At 46.1% G+C, this 23,639-nt stretch overlaps 8 protein-coding genes across 8 annotated transcripts; 3 read left to right on the forward strand and 5 right to left on the reverse strand.

The window, feature by feature from the left end:
* Nucleotides 1-327: 327 nt before the first annotated feature.
* Nucleotides 328-567, reverse strand: KD926_001606 (uncharacterized protein; the record flags this gene model as incomplete). Its single annotated transcript, XM_053105173.1, has 1 exon — nucleotides 328-567. One exon carries the CDS (start codon nucleotides 565-567, stop codon nucleotides 328-330), a length of 240 nt encoding a protein of 79 aa, XP_052951633.1.
* A 1,040-nt stretch (nucleotides 568-1,607) lies between these two features.
* On the forward strand, nucleotides 1,608-6,204 carry KD926_001607 (transcription factor; the record flags this gene model as incomplete). The annotated part of the gene is made up of 4 exons (XM_053105174.1): nucleotides 1,608-1,830; nucleotides 1,894-2,755; nucleotides 4,167-4,206; nucleotides 4,264-6,204. The coding sequence occupies 4 exons, from the start codon at nucleotides 1,608-1,610 to the stop codon at nucleotides 6,202-6,204; spliced, it is 3,066 nt and encodes a 1,021-aa protein (XP_052951634.1).
* A 24-nt stretch (nucleotides 6,205-6,228) lies between these two features.
* KD926_001608 (alpha/beta hydrolase) lies at nucleotides 6,229-7,215 on the reverse strand (the record flags this gene model as incomplete). The annotated part of the gene is made up of 1 exon (XM_053105175.1): nucleotides 6,229-7,215. The coding sequence occupies one exon, from the start codon at nucleotides 7,213-7,215 to the stop codon at nucleotides 6,229-6,231; it is 987 nt and encodes a 328-aa protein (XP_052951635.1).
* Nucleotides 7,216-9,118: 1,903 nt separating this feature from the next.
* Nucleotides 9,119-10,663, reverse strand: KD926_001609 (integrase; the record flags this gene model as incomplete). Its single annotated transcript, XM_053105176.1, has 2 exons — nucleotides 9,119-9,550; nucleotides 9,743-10,663. 2 exons carry the CDS (start codon nucleotides 10,661-10,663, stop codon nucleotides 9,119-9,121), a joined length of 1,353 nt encoding a protein of 450 aa, XP_052951636.1.
* A 798-nt stretch (nucleotides 10,664-11,461) lies between these two features.
* On the reverse strand, nucleotides 11,462-12,355 carry KD926_001610 (reverse transcriptase family protein; the record flags this gene model as incomplete). Its single annotated transcript, XM_053105177.1, has 1 exon — nucleotides 11,462-12,355. The coding sequence occupies one exon, from the start codon at nucleotides 12,353-12,355 to the stop codon at nucleotides 11,462-11,464; it is 894 nt and encodes a 297-aa protein (XP_052951637.1).
* Nucleotides 12,356-14,957: 2,602 nt separating this feature from the next.
* Nucleotides 14,958-16,935, forward strand: KD926_001611 (uncharacterized protein; the record flags this gene model as incomplete). Its single annotated transcript, XM_053105178.1, has 5 exons — nucleotides 14,958-15,425; nucleotides 16,223-16,253; nucleotides 16,318-16,509; nucleotides 16,570-16,857; nucleotides 16,928-16,935. 5 exons carry the CDS (start codon nucleotides 14,958-14,960, stop codon nucleotides 16,933-16,935), a joined length of 987 nt encoding a protein of 328 aa, XP_052951638.1.
* Nucleotides 16,936-17,270: 335 nt separating this feature from the next.
* Nucleotides 17,271-18,194, reverse strand: KD926_001612 (uncharacterized protein; the record flags this gene model as incomplete). The annotated part of the gene is made up of 2 exons (XM_053105180.1): nucleotides 17,271-17,655; nucleotides 17,734-18,194. The coding sequence occupies 2 exons, from the start codon at nucleotides 18,192-18,194 to the stop codon at nucleotides 17,271-17,273; spliced, it is 846 nt and encodes a 281-aa protein (XP_052951639.1).
* Nucleotides 18,195-20,065: 1,871 nt separating this feature from the next.
* Nucleotides 20,066-23,227, forward strand: KD926_001613 (uncharacterized protein; the record flags this gene model as incomplete). The annotated part of the gene is made up of 1 exon (XM_053105181.1): nucleotides 20,066-23,227. One exon carries the CDS (start codon nucleotides 20,066-20,068, stop codon nucleotides 23,225-23,227), a length of 3,162 nt encoding a protein of 1,053 aa, XP_052951640.1.
* Nucleotides 23,228-23,639: the final 412 nt, after the last annotated feature.

Consider the following 23,639-nt stretch of genomic DNA (forward strand, 5'->3'; position numbering starts at 1 on the left):
TCTGGTCGTCGTCGCTCCAGTAGATATAGCTCATGCTCAATCAATCAAAATTCTATTAACCTGGTGGAGCCTATCTATTGAAACGACAGGCTATGCAGGCGCTTCGCCGAATGAAGCAGAATCTCGAGCCCGTACGCCATATAAACCCAATGCAGTAGACAAAAGAGATCAAAAAGTAACATAACTAAACCGGCTGCTACACGCCTGCCGCGTGCCTACTGCGCCCTTAGACGCTGTTCTCTCCTTCCACTCCGTTCTATCTGTAGTATTCCAGTGGGATCCACTGTTCCTGTGTGCGTTATGTAGCCAGTTGAGACTTCCTGACTCTTAGTGTTTAATATAACTATCGTCTTCCTCGTTTAGATCGAGTCCCTCTAGGAGGGTGCTGGGTTCCGGGATCTCCTGGTCCTTCTCGTCGTTAAATGTGGCGAATCGGAACTGCTGTAGGAGGCCTGTTCGTTGCATGAAATCGGCGACGTAGTGTATCGCCTGCGGGTGATTCATGACCACGTCGTAGTCCTGTATACGCCCACGCAGTCCCTCGATAGAGTCTAGGCGTTCCATCATTATTCTCCGACTGGCGCACTCCATAAGGACGTATTTAGGCGTTTGAGAACCTAATTCATACCTGCAGCTAGACTTCGGCAGGACCCATGGGTACCCATAATGGTGTAAACAAGACAAACAGAGAAGAATCTCGTGACTGCATAATTAGTGCAAATTTGTCTGTAATTTTAGGTATTCTAGTTACATATAGAAGAATTGATGTAGATAGATTCTTCGCAATATTATAATGATAATAGATTTGAGTTAAATTTATTCCATTCTTCTAATACTGCTCAAAGTTATTGTCCTCTCTATGTTTACGTTTCCTTCCAGATGTCCGTAGCTGAGTCCTATTCTCTGGCAGCTAGAGCTCCTCAGTATTACTCTCAGTACCAAGATCTATTAACTCATTGGAAGAAACTATCTCAGTATCTTCCTCTTCCTCGTTATCACTAATTATATCAATCTCAACACCCTCTAGATTCTCGTTACTCTGTTCCTTTGATGTCTCAATCTCGTTCAAAGTAAAATACTTTTCAAGCTGTTTTGCCTCTGTATTCTTAAGATCAAATCTTGATGCACATAGAAATAGTATAATCTCTTCAATAGTTTCTGACTTCAAACGGCTACGACAGTAATGGCAGATATCACAAGCGGTATTAAAAAGTCGCTTAACACTAGTACCGATTGCAGGATTGAGAGAATATCCCGGGCAAGTAATGCAGTTGCGGAAAAACTGGATTAATTATTACGCCAGAATTGGAGAGATTTAGCTTCCACTATGTGACCTCCTGAAGTTAGGGAACTTCCCGGTGTGGAGGAACGTTCCAGAGGAACATTCCGGGTAGTTAGTATAGGATCTAGGGACCCTCCGGTAGGCATCCAGGAACCTTCCTGGATGCTCTGCAGGCCTTCCTGCCTGAGGCAGAGCCTCGGGCAGTATATAGAGCCCCTACATCCTCCCTTCTAGATAGCCTTTCTTCCCCATGGGAAAATTCCTTGACTACGAGTCATAAACAAACTTGTCTTTTTCTAATCTCCTTTGCAGACCGTCACACGGGATGGGATCCGCACAAAGTTCTCAAAGTCCGATCGCAGAAGATGTCTCACCCAAGAGTGATCAGAAGGCTAAGCAGGTACTGGATCCTCCTCTTAACGAGGCCGCATGCTATTGTGAAAACGGGAAAAATATCCTTGTCATTGGACCGACTGGGGCGGGCAAGACATCGCTCATCAAGTTGGCGACGGGAATCGAAATAGAAGCGGGACACTCGGCGGAGACAGGTATGTATTCGCGTGGAAGTTGCCAGGGATAGAACGTGCACTCAGGAAGGATTTGCCTTTTAGACACCAACGACCTGAATAGCTATGGTATTACGATTGATGACCAAGCCTTTGCCTTCATCGATACACCGGGATTCAGCGACCTAGATAACGATAGCCATGATACAGCGATCAAGATCTGTCAATGGCTCTGCGACTACATCTTTGCGCCAGGTGTTGAGATCCATGGCGTCCTATATCTACAAGACATCGGCGTTCCAAAGCGAACATTGGCAATGCAGTGTACTGCGGAATTCCTACAGGCCCTGGTTGGAGAAAATTCTCATTCAGGCACCGCGTTGGTAGCAACAAAATGGGACGCTCTCAATCAAAATAAGCTCTCGAGCTTTAAGGCGAGACAAACGGCCTGGCAGACCACAGGGATTTGGCACCCATTCGTCAGCACTGGTGCGACATCATTCCGACATTACGGAATAACCAGCACCGCTGATGACGAAGAAGCGGACCTTCAAGCTGCCCAGCAAAGTATGCGGGATATCGTATCTCATTTCACTGCTGCTGATCCAGTAAACCTCCAGCTGCGCCAGCAATTCCGCAGCGACGGCGAAAAGGGGGCAACAGCCAAGTGGCTTACCAATGCCATGCCAACTCTTAGTAGATTCCATAAACAGCCTATTTCTCGCGGTGTCTCGGGAGAGGGTTCCTTGCAACAAGACCAGAAAACCAGTGGCTCTTCCAATTGGACGACCGGCATTGCGGTAATTGGATCTGCGGTTGCAGGTGGTCATGCATATCACCGGAGAGATGATATCAGGAGAGGCATAAATACAGGTCGGGATGTCATCTCCCGGATGAAGTGGGAAGTAAAACCGAGTGATTTTAGCAGGGATATGAAACCTGGGGTATCATTCGGAGGAAGCCTGATGTAAGCAATCGGGACAATGTACCTACATAGACCCGGTTGTTGGCCAGAAGGATCTAGTGGATATACTTCTGTCTCAAGTGCTGCAGCCAGTTGCGATAGTGATTTTGCGTTATGTGTTAATTTCTTTCTGTAAGACTCGACGAATGCAGGATGCTGGGTAAATTGATCACATTTTTATTGCACTCATAATGACTTTGGGCGTTGGGCATAGTAAGGTCTCATCATTTGTCAACCGTATGTGACCGCTAGTTACATAGGAGACCTTCCTATTCCGGATATCGGAATTGGTAACTACCGATTCCCGAGGATTATGCAGAGTTTTCTGTTATTTCCATGGTTCAAAAGTTATATCTCTTTCAGCTGCCTTTTTAGGCTAGATTGCTTATTATTTTTCATGTATTTAAACTACCGTTTGCAACTAGATTGAAAGAATCAGACCTTCATCATTCGATATTCCTATGGGTAACATTACTAGCAATTACGCCTAGAGAGACGGCCAACAAGTTTGTGACGGTCTACAAAGGAGCTTGATATAAGAAAAGTTTGTTTATGACTCGTAGTCAAGGAATTTTCCCATGGGGAAGAAAGGCTATCTAGAAGGGAGGATATAGGGGCTCTATATACTGCCCCAGGCTCTGCCTCAGGCAGGAAGGCCTGCAGAGCATCCAGGAAGGTTCCTGGATGCCTACCGGAGGGTCCCTAGATCCTATACTAACTAACCGGAATGTTCCTCTGGAACGTTCCTCCACACCGGGAAGTTCCCTAACTTCAGGAGGTCACAAAGTTCTCTCATTTAGTCGCTAACGCAAAGTTTTATGGCAGATATCAAAAATACGTGTAGTTTCACGAATACTGCAAATTTCTTGCTTGTTTAAAGCAGAGATAGTAAGTAGGATCCTCCCCTCTTGCTCGGCTGACTTTCTTGATTCTTGACGCGCTTTTGGAGGCATGGTTGGTGGTTGAATTTGATGCGATGTAATTACCTCGGAGGGCGGAACAACATTAGTCCGTCCGAGGCTCATATTTTGCAGAGGCCACAATCCTCTTCAGACACCTAAGCACTCAAGTATCTCTGTTTTCTAGGCTGCGTTTTAGATAGAGTATTACTTTATTCATTTGCATTCTCCTTATGGCTTAGGCCTCGTACAGCTCGGACCGATCGAACTCTACCATTCCTCTGAGTTTAACCACTTCAACAGTGACCTCCATAATATCACTTGACATTCATCCTTCTGTCTTTCTCTGTACCATTATCTGAGACCTGCTGGAATCTATGAACAATATGAGCGGACAACGCAAACCTCAGAAAAGGAAGAGGATTGTCATGTCCTGTTCCGAATGCCATCGGCGCAAGCAAAAAGTAGGGAGCCTCAGGAAATAGCTTAACGAAGGTTTACTAAAGGTTGAATAGTGCGACCGCCAATATCCATGTTGCAACTGCATCAAGCGAGGTACGCAGGTATGTATACTTCCGAAAGCAATATTGCTTGTGGTCTGATTTGCGACAGAATATTTGCCATTATGACGCTGAACCGAAGGGCTGCCAACCTACGCGAAGCGGTTCTGGTGAGAGTGATCCTTTGGAAACCAGTCGTGGCACGAATATAGTGCATACCCGCCAACCTGCTGAACCGAGCAACGAGTGGTCTAGCGAGGTTCAGGACAAAATTCGAGATTTTGGATACTCCAACCACGGCAGTTACAATTCCATGAGCCTATTGTGTACTGCTGAGCTGTATGGCGGCCAGGCCACTACTTTATCTAGCTCCCGTACCACAAACCAGGCCACTTCCCGAAATGATGCGAACCGCAAGTATAAGGAAGCAGTCCGCCAGCTACCTTCACGAGCCTGCATTGACCTATTGGTCCAAACCTTTTTCTCTGACATCAATTGGCAGTACGACCTGCTTGACGAGGAATCCTTCAAGGAGGACCTGGTCGCATGGAGAGAGATCTCATATTCCGACCTTCAAGTGAGCTTCGAAAGATTACCGCTCGGGACCGTTGTGTTTCCAGCTCTCTTGTTTCAAGTCCTCGCACACGCCCTTCTTTTTCATCCTCCTCATGATGAAGTGATCAGCTCTCTTATTACCGTGGCTGGTATGACCTTCCATGACCTAGGAGGCGAATATAGCGACACAGGTGCTGAATTACTCGCACTTCTGGGGAAGAAGAATATAAAAATCGCCATGGTACAAGCAGGTTTGCTACGAGCCTCGTTCTTGAAGAGCAGTGGTAATGTTGTTGAAGCCTGGCATACACTTGGGGCAGTAATCCGTGATGCACAGGAGATTGGCCTACATACCGGACGAATTGTATTTGATCAATCACCAGTGGGACCGAAGCGCGGGAGAGAAAGTGTTAGTCTTGTGGGTCACAGAGTCTGGGTGGTTTTACATATTTGGGACGTCCACATGGCTGTCGTCCTCGGTCGACCGATTGCTACCAATATTCAAATCGATCGCTTCGCTCGCACAGTAGAGGACGAGGAAAACCGGCGAGAATTATTTTCCCATTGGCAAACCGAGACCGATCCGCCTCGACCATTTGATATCATCCTCGCCGGCTACAATGTGGCCTATCGATATTTCAAGGACATTCACCAACTGGAACATAACGGTGCTAACTCACAAGACTACCCTATTGTTGAACACATTGGTGCTACTATTAAAAAAAACCTAGAATGTTTACCCTCTTGGTGCCGTCTGGAAAACCCAGATACGAAGTTTGATGGATTACACGGGTGTCAATGGCTACCTGTTGCTCGAGATGGACTATCATCACTCATCCACTTTGTTATTCTTGCACTTCATCGACCCTTCATATTCTCTTTTGCCAGCAGTCGCACAGAAGCCCTGAAAGCTGGGATATCCGTTCTTCACGTACAAGAACGACTATTTAAACAGTCAGAGCCACACCAGCGCAAGGTGTTTAATTTTGTCTATGCTTCTTTTGATGCGATTGTTCTCATTGCAGCACTCTGCCTTGTTTTTCCTAATGAGGATCATGTACAACAAAGAGAGTGTATTGACGTTGTTAAAAGGGGGATGCAAAGGCTGAGCATAATTGGCCAATCCAATTCTATGGCAGCGTCAGCACATGATGTTGTGTGCAGCTTGTACCACCGTTTAGCATATCGGTTCGGCATATTCGAAACCGCCGAAGACGCTAGACCATCATTCACCAACCCAGAATGGATCCCTTCCAACAGCAATACAAATCTCTCTCATATGGCGCCGTCGGAACCTTCTTTTGATGCCGTTATACCTCCGCGTCCTACCCATGACCTATTCTTCGATCATCTTTCAATAACACAAATACCATTCACGGATACAGCTGACAGTTTTCCCTTGGACCCGCTTACTGTGAACATTACAGATAGGTGGAATTTTGAAGGCGACTTCTCAGATGCCAGCTTTTGGAGTTTGATGAACGGACTTAGCCATTGAAATGTACATGTCGTTAATTACATCCTATTTGATCCCGGCAAACCAGGCTGCGATATCCCCCACGTTGCGATCAACGCAATCCGGCTGGTCGTAGTGCTGGAAGTGCGAAACCTCGTTGTTCCAGATCAACTTTTTCTGACTCGTGGGAATGGAATCGTAGTGGCGCTTCGCAGCTGCTGCATTCATACAGTTGTCGCCGTGGATCAGCAGCGCCGGCTTGTTCAGCTTCGCCACGCCAGGCACAGTGGTATAGTCAAAGTGGTCCAAGTCGCTCATCACCGCATATCGGTTTTCAAATCCCTTCAATGTCCACGGCCCGTACCAAGACCAAACAACTGGTCCCGGAAGGCCGGCCAGTGACCCTGTATCAGGATCAGCGGGCTTCGGATCAACCAACGGCTGGTACACCACTTCTCCTGTCTTAATGTACAATTCACGGGCTTTTTTCGCTCGTTCGAGCCGCGCTCTATACAGAGCTTCTCCCTGTTCGGGAGTGGGCATTTTCATCGCTGCAATGTCTGCGCCAGGAGTCCATGCAACACACCCAGCGCAAATCATGTAAATGTCGGTCTCATGGTCTCGGTAGTATCCCGAGACAGAGGCAACACCTGCAACTCGGCCATCGTAGGATGCCACATCCAAGGATTCGGGGCCGCCCTGGCAGATCCCAACTAAGAAGAGCCGAGATGAATCGACATCGACGCGTGCCGATAGATAATCAAGTCCTGCGACCATGTCCTCATTTTTCATTTTCGGGTTTTCTTGTCGCCGGGGTTGGCCTGTGCTTTCACCAACAGTGCGTGGGTCGAAGATTAGAGCTGCGTAACCTTCATCTGCGAGACGGGTTGCGTATTGCAACGGTGCTTGCTCTTTCACAAAAGAATATGGACCAGTTATAACAACACCAGGTGGTTTCCTGACATTTGTGGGATAAAAGAGGACCCCCGCGATAGTATCCCCATGGGAAGTATATTTGACTTTTTCAGTGGTGTATTGACCATGGGAAGGCATTTTGAATTCGATTCAATGAAGTCTGGTTATGAAATTTGACTGAGACGATCTTGATGTTCTCAAAACGACGAATCTAGCCGGGTTTAAGTAGCCCAAATCCATCGGAGTTATGCCGTGGCCATGGCGTCATGAGAGTTTATTGTGGTCCTAATATATCTATGACGCAATGGATTTAATGGCCAGCATAACAAGAACCAATCATATTAGCGTGACTACCCCCGTTTTCGTTTTTCTCCAATTATCGCCGATAAAAGCGGGTCAGATTGGGCCTAACGCCGATAGACCAATCAAGGGCAAATAAGCCGCGAAACTTCTGCAAAGTGACCTGTTCAGTTCAACGCCGACATCAAATCTTCAACTCTGATACGCATGGGCTAGCGAAATACGCATTGTTTTGCTTGTATTTTGCCGTATCATTAGTCCGGCTGTCTTTAGTTAGAGGACTAAGGCTACACCTTGACGTGGGCGCGCGACTATAGTAAGTGACAGCATGGCTGACGATGAAATTGGTGGAATGCTTAATCAATTCTATGCAACGAGGCTGCAGACTACAGTCACTGGTATTTGAAATTTAGAACACCCTGAGGATGGGGCCGTGCGCCCGTCCTACCGCCTACCATTTTTACTATGGTAAGCGGGACTAGGGCAACCGGACACGCGTAGTTGAATAGGGTCACATAAATATTTTGAAGCTTTTCAGCTCTATACAATATGCCTAAACGCAGGGGCTGTAAGGAGTTAACCCCCCAGATGAGGTCTCGAATATGTGAGCTTCACTCTATTGGCTGGGGGGCACGCAGAATTAATAAAAAGCACCCTGAAATCCCTATTTCTACTATATCTTATACCCTGAAAATGGAGCGTGTTCGAGACGATAATAAAAGCCTTCAACGCCCTGGCCAAAAGCGCAAGCTTACTGAATACTGAGGAATACCGGGATCATATATATGATCGAATTCATACAGATTATCACGTTACGTACGACACTCTTATCAATGAAATCGATGAAGCTGTATTAAAGTGTTCTATTCAGAACCTCACACGAGAATGGGGCAAGCGCAAATGGAGACAAAAACGCAGGCCAGAGATCAAGCCAGAACACGCAGTTAAACGCCTTGCCTGGGCCCGAGAATATGAATTTATGACACCCGAGGACTGGGCTTGTGTTAAATGGAGCGATGAATGCACAGTTGAACGAGGTGTTGGTAAACGCCCAATCTGGACATGGCTTAGGCCTCAGGAACAGCTTCAGCAACATGATCTTCACCTTGTACGCTGTGGTAAAGGGGTTAAACAGATGTTTTGGGCTGCTTTTGGGGAGCAGACTAGAACTGGTCTTATTCCTCTAGATGGTGATCCCTATTCAGCTGGAGGGGGGGTCACAGGAAAAATTATCGCTGATTTATATCGAGCCTTTCTACCAGAGATTTGTGACGGTCTACAAAGGAGCCTGGTAAAAGACTAGTTTGTTTATGACTCGTAGTCAAGGAATTTTCCCATGGAGAAGAAAGGCTATCTATGAGGGAGGATCTATCCTTTATGTATTACCTGAGGTTTCGCCTCAGGTAGGAATGCCTACCGAAGGGTCCTCCATATCGGGAAGTTCGTATCGGAAGTTCGTACTGGGAAGTTCGTATCGGGCAGTCCTTGGCTCAGGAGATAACAATACCCCCCCCTTTTGAAAGGGCTGGTCCCCAGCCCTTGCAAAACAAGCTTAAACAGGTAAATCGTTATCATCGTGTTCGTCGAGAAATTCGTCATTAGCTGCAGCAGTAAGCCAGTTAGCCAGGCGCCGAGGCGGACTAGGCTTCTCAGGATATTGATCATGAAATTCCTGCAACTTGAGCGGGGCGTTACGGAAATTGAAGGCAGAATATTACGCAGGGTCGGGAGGATACCCTTCCTACTGCACACGGTAACGCAGCTCTTTATTATACATGCGAGAAGCAAGAATTTTGTCTACAAGCCATTCCGACTCGCCTTGTATCTCAATCGGGGGCTCTGGATCGCGAATTTGACCCGGCATAGGTGCCAAATCGGTCACTTTTCGGAGCTTCTCTGGTACGAAAACGGGGTAGACTTGGAGTGTAGGAGGCAGGCGAAGCTTAAAGGCATATCCAATCTGTTCAATAATCTCGTACGGGCCAGCCCATTGGTCGCCGAACTTGCGGCTCGGACGGCCTAATTCCCAGTCTTTAATAGTTACGTAGACCAAGTTCTCGGCCTTAAAGTCCACGGGTCTGCGATGCTTATCGGCTTGCCGTTTCATCTTTACCTGAGCTAGTTCAATTTGACCTTTAGCGTAATCCCAGATCTGTTCTAAATTGCGAGCAGTCTGGCGAGCTTCAGCTTAATCATAAGGTCTATCCCGAGGTTTCGAGGGCGAGACCCAGTCAAAGGAGACCCGGGGTTCGTAACTACGCTCAACCTGGAAGGGAGATAACCCGATTGACTTATGTTCGAGGACGGCGTAGGCGAAATCTATAGCCGGTAGCAGCTCTGACCAGTTATCTTAATAGTAATTCACAAAAGGACGGAGCTTCTGGGCGAGATATTGATTAACGATCTCCGTATGGCCATTCGTGGAGGGCTTCTGCCCTGAGGTTAGTTTGCGCTTGATCCTCAGCCGCAGGCAGAGTTCCTCCCAGAAAGCAGAGATGAACTGGCCTCCACGGTCTGAAAGGATTGACTCAGGCAGTCCTACCCATCGATATATATGTTTGAGGAAGAGCTGGGTCATATCCATTACCGACACATTTTTATGACAGGGGATTGAGATCACCCGTTTCGTTAGGCGATCTACGATTACACAGGCTTTATCAAAGCCGTGCTTGTCCTTCGGGCAGGAGCGAAAGTCCATAGAGATATGCTCCCAAGGGCGATTCGGGATATCGAGGGGTTGAAGCAACCCTGGGGGCAGATCCCTTCTAGTAGTAGTTCGATTACATATCAAGCAATTGGCCACGTATCGTTTAACATCGTGGCGCCAGCCTGGCCACCAGTATCGGTTCTTAACCAGAGTTTCTGTCTTGGTTCGTCCTAGGTGCGCAGTAGAGGGCTGTCGGTAAACCATGTCAAGCAATCGGGTGCGAAGGTCGCCCTCTTCAGGAACCACAAGCTTATTCTGGAACAGCAGGAGCCCATCCTGTAGAGACCATTCAGAGCCTTCTTCAGGAGCAGCAGCCTTTTCTTCGTCAAGGTCAGTCGCAATGCGATTAGCCTGCAGTAGACGGTCCATTAACTGGATGTCATCCAGCTCTATAGGAGCAAGAAGTGCTGATATAGCAGATAGCTTCTGTTCAATGGCCTGCGGAGGCAGAACACCCTTTTCCAACCACTCTGGCCTCAACAGAGCCTGGTTCTTTGTGTCTAGGTCCAGAGGACTCTCTTCAGGTCTCGATAAGGCGTCAGCAGCTGCATTTTTTAACCCAGGTCTGAACTTGATCATAAAGTGGAACCTTGAAAGAAACTCTAACTACCGGGCCTGGCGCCCGTTCAATTTCTTCGTAGTCATAAAGTATTCAAGGGCCCTATGATCAGTTCAGATCTCTATTCGTTCAGTGGTCTGCAACCCTTCAAGTTCCGTTCTCCAGAGCTCTAGAACTCGAACTATGGCCAAGAGCTCCTTATCATGAATATCGTAGTTGCGCTCAGCACCGAGCATATTCCTAGAGAAATAGGCAATCGGGTACCACCTACCCTCAAATAACTGAGAGAATATGCCTGTAATTACCCCGTTAGAAGCATCCGTTTTGATCCTAGACGGGAGGGTTGGGTCGTGATACTGTAGGAGAGGTACCGAAATTAAGTGCTTCTTCAGTTGCTCAAATGCTTTCTGGCAGTCGGAAGTCTATTCAAAGGATACTAATTTCTTTATTAAGGCGTACAGTGGTCTGGCAATCCTACTGTAGGCCTCTATAAAACGTCAATAGAAGTTGCAGAACCCGAGAAACGACTGGACTCCCCTAACTGTGGTAGGAATCTGCCAGTTAGTGATTACTGCAACCTTCTCAGGGTCAACCTCAATGCCATTTGGGGTCAAGATAAAGCCCAAGAACTTAGTTCTCTTCACGTTAAATTCGCACTTGTAAATAGCAGCCTGGAGGCCTGCAGCGCGGAGCCGTTTAAGCACCTCTTGGACGTGGGCCTCGTGTTTAAGCTCGTTTTTACTGAAGATCAGGATATCGTCTACATACACAGTTACGTACTTGTCGATCAGATCAATAAAGATATCATTTATCAGCTGTTAGAACGCTGCGGGTCCATTGATCAAGCCGAAAGGTAAGACTTGGTATTTGTAGGACCCGTACTTGGTGCGGAACGTAGTCAGATCCACTGAATCGGGATGCATTCGTATGCGGTAGAAGCCCTGCCTGATGTCAAGCTTGGTAAAGATCTTTGCGTGGCCTAGCCGGTCCAGCAACTCGTCCATTAGGGGCAGGGGATAGCGGTTCTTCTTGGTAATCGAGTTCAGTTTCCGGTAGTCCACGCAGAACCGCAGGCCTCCCCCTGGCTTCGCAGCCATTAGTACGGGAGAGCCGAATGGGGCAGCACTGGGAACGATAAAGCCCTTCTGTAGGTTCTCTACTAGATAGGCCTTGATCGCCTCTAGTTCCTTTGCAGAATATCGATATAGAGGACTATACCCCAGCGTATTCTTATCAGTAAGCTCAATTCGGTAATCGTTTTCTCTCCTCGGGGACAGCGTATCCGACGCTGACTTCAAGAACACATCCACAAAGCCGTGGTAGGACTCGGGGATCTGTTCTTTCAGCTTCTCGACCTCCAGTTGGCGTTCAGGGTAGTTCTTCTCGTCGATAATCTTGTCAATCTGCGCTAGCGAGGTAATGAAGCAATCCGATTTACCGAGATGAAGCTGGTAAGCCGAACCGCTGATGGCAAAGATATCGACCTCTGGCAGGCCCTTTTTGGCAGTCTTCGGGGGTCGCTCTGGGGCTGGTTCGGGGTCGTTCCGGGTTTCCTTGAGTGCCCGTTCCATGCGGTACAGTGCTCGTTCAGTGTTTTTCTGATAGGTATTGAACCTGTTCTTCCGAATATATATATCTTGATTCTGACGGTTACCCTCTTGATCCAGTTGTCGATCCCTGCGTACCATATCTTTCTGGTGCTCAGGGTTCATCTTGGGTCTCTGCAAGATTGCTTTAGGTAGGATAATGCTCTGTCGAGCCTGAACCTCTTCCTTTAGCGTAATTGCTTCGGGCTAAAGTAATCGGTTACGGCTATAGTCAGGTAGAACTTGGTGAGCCTGTAATCACTTCCTGCCGAGGATTATGTCGTTCTGACCGAGGTCTACGATCAGGAAAGGCAACCTCTGCGTTCGTTGATCGATAATCAGGATCAGTATAATTGCATGGGTGATATCGCCTCCTTTGCGGCCATTATAGCCCTTAATTGGCACGCTGTTCGGCAGGGGGATCGTATGTAGGTTGAACCGTTTAGCAAGCAGAATAGCGAGATCGTGATTTAGAAAGCTGAGTCCGTTGGCTCCGGTATCGATCAATGCGTATGTAGAAATCGAATATCCATTAATAGCTAATTGAATTGGAACTAGAAAACTATCGTCTTTGCGCCCGAGTAGGTTTTCCGCTGAAATATTCATTTCACACAGAGATTGATACATCAAACCTAGGTAGGAGTCTTGACCTAGGTTTCCTCGTTTTTTGGCTCGGCAGGGGACTGCTCAGGAACCTCTTCCAAGGCCTTTAACTCTCGTTTAGGTACCTGAAAGAAGTAAGAACCCTTCTGGGGGCAGTCGATAACGAGATAGCCGAACTGCTTACAGATAAAGCATTTACCTTCTCTCATTAACTGATCTTTTTCTTCGCCTTTGACATAACTAAGGCGCGAACTAGCTCCTTTATTCGGGGTCCAGGATGAGGATTTAAAGCTGCCTCTGGCCGTATTCTGGTTTCGGCGCTTCTTTAGGTTACCCCAGAGGTAGACCTGGCTTTGAACCTCCGCATGGGTCCCTACTCCGGAACCTCGAACCTCACCTCCTGAGGTGAGGTTCCAACCTTCCTAACCTCCAACCGCCCATTAACCTCCAGAGGTTCGTTGAGGTTCAACCTCTATCGACCCGCATGAACCTACATATGCATAATTTCTTGACGCCTTTCCTCTTTTGGCCGGATAAAATTGATGATTCATCTTTCTTTTTTACAGCTGTTCTGTCAATCTGTAGACTTTTCACTGAATACTCTATCAACATAATGAATTATAAAGAAATAGTCATGCAAAAGTAAACAGTAGGCGTAGTCAGCTACAAATTACAGGTAATATTCGATAATATCGACGTGGTAGGTAGTCAATAGAGGTCATCGATAAAACAGCATATAAAGTTGTAGATATATATATCGCAGACACTGTAAAATATGTGTATCTTTATCAGTAAAACTACTGTTTTTCAAGAAAACTATAAAGACGCAGTTCAAATTCCCTCAATTTTATATCATTCAAACCGTTATATCTTCTTCTATCACTTTATCTTCAAGAATTCAGGTCAGATGATCTAGGTATACCGTAAATCCGGTTCAAAGGTCCTAATTGTTGGACTTGGACGTTCTGTTTTTCCTATATTGAGGTTCTCTTAGAGGTTCTATGCGGGTAAATGAGATTCTCGTTGAAGTTCGTTAAGGTTCGTTAAGGTTCGTTGAGGTTTATTGAGGTTCGTTTCTATAGTGATCCACTATACTAGCGAATCAGGTATAGATAGGTGGATACAAAAGTTGATAGATCAATTTGAGTATATAGAACAGGGACAAACAGATACCCTGAGAATATCCCGTAACTTCTATAAAATAATCAGTAAGTCTCTTATTATCTTCCGCCCCAAGTTATACTAGTTTACTGAATTTATTATGTCTTAGATTACCGATATCTATGGCTACACATCATCTAGCTTCGAAAGGTTACCACTAGATGCGCTGCAATACCTTACCCCAGACGATACGTTATCCTAACGCGAAAGCCAAAGTCAAATACCCTCCGAAAGCCAGTTTGATTCAGTTCCAGACCTTCCAGACCTTCTAGACAATCAAGTCCGATCTCGTGCAGGACCTCGGGCCCCAGATACCTTTACGCGAATCAAGCCGGATAGCATTAACGAGTATATCGTCTTTACAACCGACATGTCCGCGGAATTCGTTAAGTGATAGCTTCAAACCGATTTTAGTAAAAAGAAGCGGCTAAACTGGAAGGTTAACCATCGCGCAAACTGCTGAACTGGGTTTTAACAAGTTGCACATGCTAAAGATAGAAAGCCTAATGTTATATGCAATCGGTACCGTACAGTTCTTACGCATCCAGCTACAAATTATACTGGAAACTTATCGATGCAGAAGCATCTTGATGGGCCAAAATGTCGACAGCGAATTACGAAAAAGGGTAATATCCAGTAACTATTTAGCGACGCGGTATGTTCGAAATAGCCTATATTCAACGTTAATATTAATAATGAATTAACTATCTTTTAGGCCGAGAGAAGACCAGCGCCTACCTTTATCCAACAAATATAAGAACAGAAGATTCTAAACCTGATTACTGTATCGCATTTACCCTTTCTTTTTGTCGAGCACCAAGAATTCTATAACCTCCTTTTCTATGTACGGCTAGCATCTATACTACCGAGCGTTCTATTAAAAAAGGTAATTTGCAACCGCCTCCGGGATTTTGTTATAGAGTATCAACAAGAGACACTACAACAGTTCCCATCTAGTGCAAAAATGTCGATTGCGCTTGACTGTTGGACTTCACCATTCAAGCACGCATTTATGGCTATCACAGGATACTTCCTAGACCAGGAATGGGAGTATCGTGAGGTCTTACTTGGGTTTGAGCCAATTTCTGGATCTCATACTGGCGTGAACCTCGGGGACATAGTTCTCCAGATCTTACAGAAGCACCAAATCGCTGATCGAGTACTGGCAGTAACAACTGATAATGCGTCTAACAATAAGACACTTATCGCAGCAGTAAATGATTCAATCAAGAAACTACAGATAGAAACGGATTCTACGATCGTCCAAGTGCCCTGCCTTGCGCATATTATTCAATTGAGTCTAGTTAATTTACTTGGTAAAATCAAGGCTTCGCCAAAGAATGATAACGCTGAAACAGAATGGTCTGATGATCGTGTACGTTTACTTCGTACACGCCAGCAGAAACATGAGATTGCTGATACTCTGAATAAGGTATGCTTCTATTTATAAATCATGAATCATAATTCAATAATACTAACTATTTTGGTTCCTGATAGGTCCGAGGTCTTGCGGTTTATATCAACGGAAGCCCTTAACGCAAAGAAGCCTTCCTAAATACCCAGTCTAGTAATACACTAAGGCTTCTTCTAATCCAGGATGTTCGTACACGATGGAATTCGACATTTCTGATGCTCCGACGGGCGAAAAGGTTTTATATCGCATTTAACAAGTTCTGTTCCGACTATAATCAACACCATTTTACACTGAGTACAGAGGGGTGGCAACAGATTGACTATCTGCTTTGTATTTTTCAGCCCTTTTTTACGCTCACTACGCTAGTTTGTCGTACTAAAGACTCGAGTATCCACCTTGTCTTTAGGATTTACAATAAGCTTTTCGATCATCTTGAAATATCGATGCGTCAGCTTTGTCGAAAGAAAGTTTCCTGAAAACAGCTAATGTTTTCTTCCCTTGAGGCCGCGAAAGAGAAACTGAAGAAATACTACGGCGAAACAGATAATATCGAAGGTAATCTCTACGCAATTGGGACGATCCTAGCGCCGTCGAGCAAGATGAAGTTCTTTTCAACAAGTGATTGGGACCTAGATCCTGAGATAGGAAAGGATTACAGAAAGGAATACCGCAAGAGCCTTCAGTCTCTTTTTGAGAGATATAGCTAACGTATACCATCAGAAATGATACAGTCTGATAGCCAGTTATTTACAACTGAATCGGAGCTTGAGAAAGCCCTTAACGGCGATTCTTTATAACGATTAACTGTTTCGCAGTACGACGAACTCACCAAATATCTCCAGAGTGGTAAGTAAGTAAGCCTACTTTATAAATTATATAACTAACCTTATCTAATTAAATACTATCAAAGGATCTATTCGGATCTTCTGGAAAGATCATCAGAGGGAATTCCCTATTCTTGCAAGCATTGCCCGTGATATTATGTCAATTCTAGCGACTGGTGCCGGAGTTGAGCGTCTTTTTAACTTTGCCCAGGATGTATGTTATTACTGCCGGGGGTCATTGAACCTAGAGACCGTTCGCGATATCATGTTATACATGTGTACAACAAGATTCGATATCAAGGAGGAGCAGCGGCTGATTCTCTAAAAGTATCTTTTAGACTATAAGATAGCTGTTTCGGCCGAAGCACTTGATGTCCAGACACATGTTTTCGAGGCTATCAGTGATAATGAGGAGGACGTCGAGATACGTCTTGATATACTGGCTGCTATATCAATTACGCAGGCAATTCTGGACGTACCGCCACTATCAGCAGTTGCCGCTGGAAAACGGCCTGCGGTTACTTCTGACGATAAAGAAAACTCTAATACCGATAAATTTGCGGATCCAGATGAGAATAGGGCATTACCCTTATCTAACTTCCCTGATACGCAGCATCGTGTATCAGGTAGAATACGGAAGAAGTCGAGACTACTAGATAGGTATATAGCTTAATTACTTAACTTTTGACTCTTCAGAACCATAACCAGACACTGTACTATAGATATAATGTAAACCATTGATAATTGAAAGTTGAAACCCTAATTCGAAGCTAAACCCATGATATACATTAAATCCTCCTGTAAAGCCATACAGTAATGAAGTTTTGGTTTATAATTACGAGAGAATACAGCCTGTTTCTACATAACTTATACAATTAACCCCAAGTCACGTTTTCTACCTGTTTGTCATGTTTGTTGAACCTCAGGTTCACCCGCGGGTAATCTCCATGAGGTTCGGTCCAAGATGGAACCGCCCGGAGGTTCTAGGTCATGGAACCTTAACTTCCGGGTGGGTGAACCTCCTTGAGGTTCGTGAGGTTCACTCGCGGTTCCTAGCCAGGTCTACCCAGAGGTCGGCCACCTTGGCACATTCATGAGTAAAGTCTCCAAAGGTTCGATTGTTATCGTTAAAGGCGTAAGCTACCATTCGCTGCACTTTATCAGGAAAAGCGAAAAAGAAGCTCTCCTTCCAGGTATTACGATCGATCCGGCTTTCGACCGCAAGGTACTGGAACTCTAAAGCAAAGGTGTAGTAGTCTTTAAAGGCAGCCATCCTAATAGAGTTGAACTTCTGGCGAACGTTGCGGGCCTTATTCGGGTCCACGAAGATGCTTTTCAAATGACTCAGGATTTCATCAAAGTCACGATAGTCCTGAATCTCGAGACGCGGGAATATATGTCGACGAGTATCCCCTTTACAGCGACTAGTTACGTAAACAATGCGAAACTTAGCGGTAGAATAGTGATCAGCGTTAGCAGTCATCTTCTAATGGATCGCTAACTGCCAATTCTCAAAGGATGGGTTTTCGCCGTTATTCAGCATCGGCGGGTCAGGAATCTTAGTAAATCGGTAACCAGAAGTGTCGGCTCGATCTTTAGAGAGAGCCCATTTTACAGCGATAGCATTACGTTCAGCGGTTAGGTCGGCAGTGTCTTTCCGGGCCTTATTTGTTCTTTTGATCTCGAGCTCATGCATGCCTCTCATGACCTCGTAGACCACTTCTGGATTCTTCTTGATCTCCTCTAGGAACCTTTCTTTGGTCATAGGGATTTGATCGGTATCAATATCGTCTGTTACCTGCTCCGAATTATGGAACAGTTTTTCTTCTTCAGGGGATCCCTCTTCCTGTTCCTCCACTGGCTGATCATCGGAGGGCTGGTTGTCCTGAAGGTCCTGGGGATCGTCTGCAGACTCTCCCTGGCGTGCAAGGGCACGGAGCGAAGAGCGGGTTCTGGGGTTCATTCTGGTTCGTTCTGATCTTGGTGCAACTTGGTTGTCGTGTAGTTGCCTCACGGGAAAGGCTTCAAACGGATCACAAGGCTTTATACCTACTGATTGCTCAGTGATATGCCTTTAGTGTGTCTGCTTGAAGTAAAAAAAGAAAAAGCGATGGGAAAATTATGTGACGGTCTACAAAGGAGCCTGGTAAAAGACTAGTTTGTTTATGACTCGTAGTCAAGGAATTTTCCCATGGAGAAGAAAGGCTATCTGTGAGGGAGGATCTATCCTTTATGTACTACCTGAGGCTTCGCCTCAGGTAGGAATGCCTACCGAAGGGTCCTCCATATCGGGAAGTTCGTATCGGAAGTTCGTACTGGGAAGTTCGTATCGGGCAGTCCTTGGCTCAGGAGATAACAAGATTGTTCATCCTGGGGATATCTTTATGCATGATAATGCCTCTGTCCACACATCTCATATTGTATGTTGGCGATACTGCCGCCGCAGTCCGCCTTCCCTATATGGCGGCTTGGCAAACCCACATATCTCAGTTAGATAGCGCTCAACCCCTTTTCATAGAGAATTCAAGCATTTCACTCCGATTGAGTAGGCAATACAGCCATGTCGCTATCAGATTAAGAGTCACACCTGCTCAGAAATAGCTTCAAAACACTCATTTTATCAATTTGAAACCTCCATATATCGAAAATCGATAATGGCAAGCGATCAACTGCGAGAGGAGATGCGAAGAGTATCCCCTCAACAACAGGGCGCTCAAGGCGACCCAACCCCGAATACGCCTCGACAGACGTAGGCAACCAGATTACCAGCTGAAATTAACGTGTCATTGCCTTCCATAGAAAAATTGAAAGGAAGGGATGACTGGGAAGCTTGGAATCTAAACGTGAAATACGCGCTCAAGTCAGAGCAACTTGGCGATCTTATTCGTACAGATCTGCCTCAACCCACAGAAGAAGAAGCAGGATATGAAAAATGGTTAAAGGCGGCCAGCAAGGTAACATATTGGCTGATAACTAACGTATCACGAGATATCTTCATAAAATTGACGCGTGAGACTGAATATGACTATCCCCTAGAGACGCTTGAAGCGATCAGGAGGGTCACTATCGGTAAAGGCCTCAACATGTCCCTAAACACATGGCTCAGCGCGATAGAATGTCAGAGATCTGACTTCGGAACTGCAATCCAGTTCATAGAAGCTCTTTACCAAAGAATCAAAGCCTCTCTAAACGTTGGGATGCAAATTACACCATTTCAAGCTTCAGCAATATTACTCAAAAGACTCAAGAATGACGCCCCAACCGTGACCGAAATCTTTCTCATGGAGATGAAAGACGAGAAGAAAGACCTGATGGAATGGAGCCAATATGATCATTATTGGAGCCATTTGGCTGACCATATCCGGTCAAACGAATCATTCCTCCAAGCCTCAATTGAAACGAAACCTCCTCCTAAACCGGGACCAAGGAACCAAAAGAAGTACACTAATGGTCCTCCAGATTGGCAAACAGCGGAGGAACATGTAAATTGGTAGAAAAGCAAAGGCAAATCCTATACAGGATCGTGTGAATTCTGTAAGGATTCAAGCCATGATGACACTCGGGAATGCCCTCAGTTGGTTCCGGAGAAGCGAAGGCCAGATTGGACATCCAAAACAGGCCTTTGGGCATACAAAATCAGTACCAGAGGGCGTGCAGGAAAATCCCTAAAACCCTCATTCCAATCTCAGCAATCAGCAATGCCTGCAAATATTGAAAGTCACAGAAAATGACTTCAGTATACTGGGTGCCTCGCTCAATCTCGCCTCAGTTGAAGCAGAACGAGATAGGCGTTGGCTGGCTGACTCGGGTGCAGCGTACGCAGTATGCAAATATATGAGCGATATTACCGATTTTAACCCTTTTACTGCCGAGGAAGCGAACGAATACGCATATTTGACGTCTAATAACGAGAGGGTAACCCCACTTGGACGAGGCAACGTCACATTGAATCTCCAGATGGACGATGGAAGCGTAAATAGCTTCATTCTCGACTGCATTTGGAACTCAAACGCTCTATGCAACCTCTTCCCAACCGAGAGAGCCAAGAAAGACTTTAAGATTTACCATGACTCTAAGAATCAGTGCCTCCGCAATCTCTATACAGACAACGTGGTTGGATACACTTACACAGAGCAGAATGTCCCCTTTATTCGAACAACCTCACAACCTGCCTCAACGATCGCAGCAGCCACTTCTCAACTTGATAGACCTCCCGCGGTCCTTCTTCACGCGCGATATGGTCACACAAACGTTGAATATCTCGCGAGAAACAAGATAAAGGTTAAAGGGGAGGAAAACGAGGAGATCAAACATTGTGAAGCATGCCGGCTCGCTAAGGCGAAGAAGAGAATATTACATAAAACAATGAGCCGTTCGTTTAAGCCATTACAGAGGATCCACGTCGATACTCAGGAGATCAAACCTCTGGGTGTATACGGATATCGATATGTATTGATTATCGTGGACGACTATTCACGATGTCTCTTTGTACGCCTTCTCCACCGGAAAAGTGACGCTTCTAAAGAGCTGAAAAAGTTGCATCTTCACTGGTTCAACCTTACTGGCAAAGATATAGCGATTCTGCACTCCGACGCGACACCTGACTTCAACGAATACAAAAAGTTCGCTGCAGAGAGGGGAACCGTATTCGAGGCAACAGCACCTCGCAGTCCTGAGCAAAATGGACCCTCCGAGCGCTTCAGTGGCTACATTGTACAGACTGCTAGAGCAATGAGGATTGCTGCAGATCTTCCTGCAGAACTTTGGCCATTTGCAGTTGAATCAGCAGTCCATATTCTGAATCGCCTCATCAGAAAGGGGCAGAGCCAGATGAAATCACCTACGCAACTCTTTCGAGAGGGATTACACCTATCGGGTGCAGAAACTAACCTTGACCATATTCGCATCTGGGGATGTAAGGCATACACATTTATTCATCCTGAAGATAGACAGAAATCCGCAAAAATGAGCGAGAGATCAAGGATCGGCTACCTCGTTGGCTATGTCAACGAGAACACCTACAAGGTCTGGTTCAGAGATACAGGCAAGATTATTACTACGAGAGACGTTACATTCGATGAGACCTTCAAAAAGACCGATAAAGATAACGATCTTGATCTTACAACCTCTAGAACTCCACTTCCACAACCTCCAGATGATGATTCAGGCGCTGCAGTAAAGATTATTGCACAGGACCCCCCAAACGAGCGAGATCTCATGAATAAAACTATGCCACAACATGTTCAGTCAATCGAGCAACATGAGACCCCTATTCGCGAAGCACTCCCTGCACCCGCCCAGAGGCAGCAAGAACAAGCTCAAGGCGTACGGATATCGGGGAGGAAGAACAAAGGTCAATTTCAGAGCGAGAGATTCAGCGATTTCCAAACGAGACCTACAGACCTCGCTAGAACGAGAGATAGCGATTCTCCCGATCCAATTGCTCAGGCGATCTTTCCAGCACTCAAAACCTTTGAAATCAAGGTTCCCGGAACCTATCAAGCAGCTATGAAGTCCCCGCAGAAAGATCTCTGGCAGGCAGCTATGGAATCGCAGATTTCCAAACTTGAAACTATCCCTGCATGGGAGACGGTTGACCTGCCTACTCCAAAAACCCGTATCCTACCGGGAAAATGGGTATATGACCTTAAAAGCGACTCAGAGAACAACGTTGAGCAATTTCGAGCACGCTGGGTCATCTGCGGGAATCACCAGCGATATGGAGTTGATTTCGATGAATGCTCGTCACCAGTCATTGTGGACCTCCTAGTGAAGCTATTCATGACCTTTGTGGCCACGAGAGGCCTCAAATGGCGCCAATTCGATATGGTAACGGCCTATCTCAACGCTGAATTGAAATCTCGAACAATCTACATGATGCAACCAACGGGATTCACCGATGGCCGCGTATGCAGATTGCTGCGCGCCCTATACGGGTTGAAACAATCCGGCCTTCTTTGGAATAAGGTCTTTGATCAAGTACTTCAAGATCTGGGATTCTGTCCCGCTGATCAAGATGCATGTTGCTATAAAGGGCCAGACGGGACTATCTTGATTATCTACGTGGATGACGCAATAATGGCAGGGCCGACAGACGAGATAATTACTTCATATATCTCGAAACTGGAGGCGAGATTCAGCCTCAAGATGATCGGCGAGCCAACACGATTTCTCGGCTATGATATTAAGCGAGACTACTACACAAATACCATTTTTCTTTCCCAGAAGGCCTACGCCACCAAAATAATTGCTCTCGCTAATATAGGGACCCGTGAAGCGGACCTACCAATGGCAGCAAGGTGGAAGCATACAGAAGACCTCCCACTATCTGAATCAGATAAAGCAGACGAATATCCACGCCGTACGGGACGCCTCAACTGGCTGACGAGAACCCGCCCCGATATCCAATTTGCAACCTCGTATCTCCTACGAAGGAACACGAAGGCGAATAAGGCAGATTTCGCCGCCAGCTCACACCTCTACCGCTATCTCAAGCGGTTCCCCGATAGAGGCCTTAACCTAGGCAAGATCCCCGCTGAATCGTTGTATGGATACGTCGATTCAAGCCATGCAGATCAAGAAGGCGCACGATCCACGGAAAGCTTCATTTTCTTCTATAAGGGATCGCCTATATCGTGGCAATCAAAGAGACAGTCCATCGTCGCACCCAGCTCTACGATAGCTGAATTTCTTGCGATGGATGCAGCCACTAAAGAGGCAATTTGGCTCAAGAAACTGATTGAATCCCTGGACGAATGCATCAGCGGCCCCATACAAATCTATAGCGATTCCGCCAATGCCATGTCGTTGCTAAGCAAACCTGCATACTCCACCTCATTGAAATGGATTGATCTACGCTACTTTTTCGTAAAGGAAGCGGTCGAGAATAAGCTCGTTGAATTTGCCTATATCGATACTGATCAGAACGTCGCTTACGGCCTTACTAAGGCCCTCCCCGGTCCGAAATTCAACCGATTCAGAGCTAGTCTCGATTAGGAAACAGAATTTGTTTTATTTTATTGCGTTCTTGAAGGAGTTGGACGTTGAATCGATCGAACGAGCGCCTTCGCCGCCATGGGAGGGGTGTGTTGGCGATACTGCCGCCGCAGTCCGCCTTCCCTATATGGCGGCTTGGCAAACCCACACATCTCAGTTAGATAGCGCTCAACCCCTTTTCATAGAGAATTCAAGCATTTCACTCCCGATTGAGTAGGCAATACAGCTATGTCGCTGTCAGTAGATATATATGAAAACTCCACGATTCCTTGCGCAATTGCATCCTTGACGAAAAAGAAGCGAATATCGAGCCAGCAGAGCGACGGGCAATAATTCGGCTTCTTGATCAGCGACAGGGCGTTAGCAGAATCGGTATAAATGAGTATAGGATAGTTAATGCTTTCGTCGGAGG

This window comes from Aspergillus affinis, assembly GCF_023601865.1.
Source record: "Aspergillus affinis strain CMG 70 chromosome Unknown NODE_131_length_100673_cov_99_866064, whole genome shotgun sequence".
NCBI lineage: Eukaryota > Fungi > Ascomycota > Eurotiomycetes > Eurotiales > Aspergillaceae > Aspergillus > Aspergillus affinis.